We start from the raw sequence: 5,622 nt of genomic DNA, 5'->3' as shown, positions 1-5,622 counted from the left end.
ATATATAATCTTCATATATTAATAATTATATTTTACATTTTATCTCTTAATTAATAATAAAAATTCAGTTGCATAAAAATGCGTTGCAGAGAATAGTTTATCACGTGCGCTGTCATTACTTTTCAGAGGGAGCTAATGGAGATGGAATGGCCGTAGTGTCATCTTTACGATCCTTCGACAGGGAGCAACAAAAGGAATTCTTGATTCCAATCGTTATCAAAGATTCTGGAAATCCTTCTATGTCTGGGACCAGTACCTTGACAGTTATCATAGGAGACGTTAACGATAATAAAATGCAGCCTGGCTCCAAGGAAATCTTTGTATATAATTACGCAGTATGTGTATTTAAATTATATTAAATTAAATAAGTTGCTCCACATTATATCTAAATTTTTGCGCTGAATAATACGAACCTCAAAAAAATTGCGTCAAGTGAAGTTTTGCTAAACCTCTTCATAAATTTTTACATAACATACAATATAATCTAATTAAACACAATATAAGCGAAGATCCAGTCAAAGCGAGTTTTGATGCTTAACAATATTTTTATGTGAATTTTTACAATTTCCAGTTCAAGCAAATTAATCTAATTAATTAATTTTTAGGGACAATCGCCGGATACCGAGATAGGTAGAGTGTATGTGTACGATCTGGATGACTGGGATCTGCCTGATAAGAAGTTCTACTGGGAGGGATTAGAACACGCACAATTTAGACTCGACGAGGATTCGGGGATGATTTTCATGAAATCTGGTACGCACGACGGCAAGTATCATCTACGGTTCAAGGTCTACGATCGGAAGCACACGCAAACGGACGTTCCCGCGAACGTGACCGTCACTGTCAAGAGTATTCCGCACGAGGCAGTATTAAATTCAGGCTCGGTCCGAATATCCGGGATAACGGATGAGGATTTCATTCGTGTCTGGAATTATCAGGTGAGAGTCCTTAAATCTTACTAAATATTATAATATAATTTACCTACATGTTACATGTTACGAATGAATTTTTTTTCTTAATAAAATAGGTAATTTAGGTTCTTCTAAATTTCATAAGTAATTTGTTTAAACCCTTGTATTTTTAATTTGGAAAGGTGACATGAGATTTTTTTTTATTTTTAGAACCAAACTTTGTCGCGGAGCAAAGCGGATCTATTCAGAGACAAGTTGTCACATCTATTGAACATAGATAGAGATAACGTGGACGTTTTCAGCGTCCAATTAAGGAGAGTGCATCCACCATTGACGGACGTTAGGTTCGCCGCGCACGGTTCACTGTACTACAAACCAGTCAGGCTTAATGGCATTGTGCTTATGCATCGCGAAGAGGTAAACGTCATTCTAAAAAGAGAGTTCGAAGATTTAATTTTAAATTTAAAAAATTGCATTAAATAAAGATAAAGAATTCCAATAAATTCCCAATAAAATTCCTTTAATTAATTAAGTGCTTTATTAATGCGTATTCATTTGAAAATGTTTCGAATGGTTTAAAAAATTAAATCGCGTTTCCGACAGATCGAAAAAGACGTGGGGATCAACATAACCATGGTCGGTATCGACGAGTGTTACTATGAGAACGAGATGTGCGAAGGAAGTTGTACGAACACCCTTGATATCAGCAACTTGCCATATATGGTGAACGCAAACAGGACCGCTCTTGTCGGCGTGCGCGTGGATGTGATAGCCGAGTGCACCTGTGGAGCGCGGAATTTCAGCAAGGGCGAATCCTGCAGAAACAGTCCTTGCTACAATGGTGGACGCTGCGTGGAAGACCGATTTGGATTATCGTGAGTGAAAATCAATTAAATTCCACGTTGACGTATTGCAAATCGCAATGCATTTACGCAAAGTTTGCTAATAAAAAAGAATTTTGTCATCTTGTAATAAATATAATTATAACGATTATTCTATTGAATAAAATTTCGGTTCTTTGATCAATGTTAGAGTTTCTTATATATTTTACAACTCTAGATGTCAATGTCCATCTGGCTACAATGGTCCGAGGTGTCAGCAGACCGCCAGAAGTTTCCGAGGCAACGGATGGGCTTGGTATCCCGCTTTGGAAATGTGCGATAACAGTCACTTGAGCTTCGAGTTTATCACGAGAAAATCTGACGGACTATTATTGTACAATGGTCCGATTGTTCCTCCCGAAGTCGATGAAGTAATGGTTTCTGGTAAGATTGTTAATCCTTCGAATTTTTACGTTTTTAATGGCATATCAATGGTTACGCTAAATTTGCCTACAGACTTTATTTCGGTCGAATTGGAACGCGGTATACCGAGGCTGCTAATTGATTTTGGATCTGGCACTTTGGAGCTGAAAGTGAAACCAAAGAAAACCTTAGACGATGGCGAATGGCACCGGCTTGACATTTTCTGGAATACGGAGGTAAAATAATCGATATTATATTATTTATTTACAAATCTCGATAAGATATGTACATAATGTTTAAAAAATAAACATCATTCATTATACTAATATAGACAAATTACTGTATATGTTCTTCACTATAACCTACATAAGAATAATAGCCTTTTATGATATTTCAAAAAGATCTAAATTATGATCTTTCTAAATGCAAAATAATCCTAATGTCAAAATTATTTACAGACCGTGAAGCTCATCATCGACTACTGCAAATCTGCGGAAATATCCGAGCTGGAGGATGGAAGCCCGCCAGAATTCAATGACACTAGTTGTCAAGCAACAGGAACGATACCACCGTTCAACGAGTACCTGAACGTGAACGCACCGCTACAAATCGGCGGTCTTTATGTGGAGCAATTCGATCCCTCGCACTACAAGTGGAAGCACATGCCGGTGGGCAAGGGCTTTGACGGTTGCATCAAGAATCTGTTCCACAACAGCAAGTTGTACGACCTCGCTCATCCGGGTCTTTCGCGGAACAGCGTCGCCGGTTGCCCGCAAACGGAGGAAATCTGCAACAATCAGGAATCGACCTTCCGCTGCTGGGAACATGGCACTTGCGTCGGCAGCTTCACCGAGGCAAGATGCCAATGTAATCCCGGCTGGACCGGTCCTGGATGCATGACGCCCACGATCCCAACTACCTTCAAGCCGCAGAGCTACGTCAAGTACGCGTTATCCTTTGAACCGGACAAATATTCCACTCAGGTGCAATTGAGATTCCGTACCAGAGAGATGCACGGCGAACTATTCAGAGTGAGCGACCAGCACAACAGGGAATATGCGATTTTAGAGGTAAATACGACTGTTTTCACACAATTACTAAAAGATTATTTTTATTCAATAAATATTTCCTAGATTTATAAAACAGTCACCAATTAAATAATTCTAATATTCATAAAAAATTAACTAATATTCACTATTTTAATGAGTTGTTTTTTATATTGCTTTTAACAAAGTAAAATATTTAATTACATAATCTGGATCTTTTATATATCAAACATATGAAATAAAATTAATCTTAAAACATTTTTCTGTTGTGATTTTAAAAGAAAGATAATTTAACAGATAAAAATTAATAGTTTTATAGTTCCAAAAATAAAGTTAAGTTTTATACAAAGTTCCAAGAATAATCCAATACAAGTAAAATGTTTATAAGCTTCTGCGGTTGTTAGCGCTTAAGTTGCAATACATATCCATAAAGCGATAGGATATAATTTGTAAACTGATATGTATTTATCAAACAAAGTTAACTATAAACACTTCAAACTCTGGATTTGAGTTCTCTTAACCACGGAACTCAAGTACAAACTACAGTAAACGGATTGTTTGAAATGTCTATTTGTTATAATTTCAGATCAAAGACAGCAGACTACACTTCAGATATAATCTGAACAGTCTTCGGACGGAAGAGCGAGATATCTGGCTTTCGGCGATAGCCGTCGATGATGGACAATGGCACACGGTTAGAGTATCGAGATACGGATCTGCCGCAACTTTGGAACTGGACGGTGGCGAAGGACGAAGATTCAATGAGACCTTCTCCTTTGAGGGTCACCAATGGCTCCTCGTCGATAAACAGGAAGGTGTTTACGCGGGTGGTAAGGCGGAATATACTGGTGTTCGCACATTTGAAGTTTATGCGGATTATCAGAAAGGTAACTTAAATTGCTTCATAAAAGTTTTAAATACAAATACGCTTTTTCTTTTTATTGTAATATTATTTTTAAAGAAGTTTTTAAATTGACTTGTATTTATTTAATTGAAAAGAAAAATATTACATAATTTTTAATTACATAACTCATAATTTATTTAATTAAAATAATTGTACATTTACAATTTATTTAATTAAAGATATCTATACTGCGTATTTTTAATAATTTTCTATTTTGATAAATATGTTGAAGCAAAAATCTAGATAAGACATTACAGTTTCTACTGATAATTTTTTGTTTGAGAAATCAAATTGACTTTTTCTTTCATCATAAGAATCTTTATGATTATTTCTATTTTGAATCTTTTACATAACAAAATTAATTTAATTATATATAATTTTTAACAAAAATCTTAGGCTGTTTGGACGACATAAGATTAGAAGGAAAGCATCTTCCGCTACCACCTGCTATGAACGGAACTCAATGGGGTCAAGCAACGATGGCGCGAAACCTGGAAAGAAATTGTCCGTCAAATAAACCGTGCGCCAATGTCATTTGTCAGGATCCCTTCGAGTGCATTGATCTTTGGAACGAGTACGACTGCACGTGAGTATCATTATTACTGGCTTCATTTATCTTTGAGACAATCGCTATATCATATTTTTCATCGCAGTTGCGGGGAAGGAAGGATTCCATCGCCGGATAACAAAGGTTGCATGGACAAAAATGAATGTATTGATTATCCCTGCCTGAACGGTGGCAGATGTATCAATCAAGATCCGCGATTCCGATACCGATGCATTTGTCCTGATGGTTTCTGGGGGGAGAATTGCGAGCTAGTCCAAGAGGGTCAAACGCTCAAGCTGAGCATGGGAGCGTTAGCGGCTATTCTCGTTTGTCTTTTAATCATTCTCGGTTAGTACAAACATTTACATATTAGACATTTGAAGTACCAATTGCATCATTGATTTGCCACAACGATATAATAAAAAAAAAAATTAGTTTTCCTGCAAATATTAACTTTAATTTTGAATCATTAAAATTTTGTAATATTAATATTAAAATGTAATTTTGGTAATATTATAACTGATAGCAAAAAAATAAAAGTATGTTTTTTCACAGATTTTTGTACGTGTTCTTTTTCTGCAAGCTGTTAAAAAACGACAATTTTTTAGTTATATCGTTGTTTATGAGTGATACAATTTAATGCATGCCTTTTGTTTCTTTTTGTTGAATTGTTTTATTTTATGAATTGTGTTATATCTTTGATAATATTATTTTTATTTTGTTTTTAAACACGTTTTTAAGCACGTAATTATGTTTCAGTTATTTTTGTGGCCCTTGAATGATCGAACAAAAAATAAAACAAGTTTCATGAAAGTTTGTCTCTTTATTTTATTTCTTCTCTTTAGTTATACTTTTTCTATGTACGCACATCTGCTTTAATTATTTTCATCACGCGCTTTGCTAATCAGAAACAAGATATTTAAGATCGATCACAAAACTTCATCAATATGAGCTTTCGTTTCAAGAATAA

The 5,622-nt window shown here is 35.3% G+C and overlaps 1 protein-coding gene across 1 annotated transcript in view; it reads left to right on the top strand.

The window, feature by feature from the left end:
• The window catches only part of LOC108754120 (neural-cadherin-like), a 67,862-nt gene that overhangs the window by 59,766 nt on the left and 2,474 nt on the right, over positions 1-5,622 (top strand). The window contains exons 12-21 of the mRNA XM_018496196.1: positions 127-335; positions 606-938; positions 1,122-1,328; positions 1,515-1,786; positions 1,971-2,176; positions 2,249-2,391; positions 2,614-3,225; positions 3,788-4,088; positions 4,502-4,691; positions 4,759-5,000. Coding sequence (XP_018351698.1) covers positions 127-335; positions 606-938; positions 1,122-1,328; positions 1,515-1,786; positions 1,971-2,176; positions 2,249-2,391; positions 2,614-3,225; positions 3,788-4,088; positions 4,502-4,691; positions 4,759-5,000 — 2,715 coding nt within the window. The remainder of the gene's footprint in view (positions 1-126; positions 336-605; positions 939-1,121; positions 1,329-1,514; positions 1,787-1,970; positions 2,177-2,248; positions 2,392-2,613; positions 3,226-3,787; positions 4,089-4,501; positions 4,692-4,758; positions 5,001-5,622) is intronic.

Source organism: Trachymyrmex septentrionalis, unplaced genomic scaffold (genome assembly GCF_001594115.1).
Source record: "Trachymyrmex septentrionalis isolate Tsep2-gDNA-1 unplaced genomic scaffold, Tsep1.0 scaffold76, whole genome shotgun sequence".
Lineage (NCBI taxonomy): Eukaryota > Metazoa > Arthropoda > Insecta > Hymenoptera > Formicidae > Trachymyrmex > Trachymyrmex septentrionalis.
Note: the sequence above shows the minus strand (reverse complement) of the source record. Positions and strands in the feature narration are given on the sequence as shown.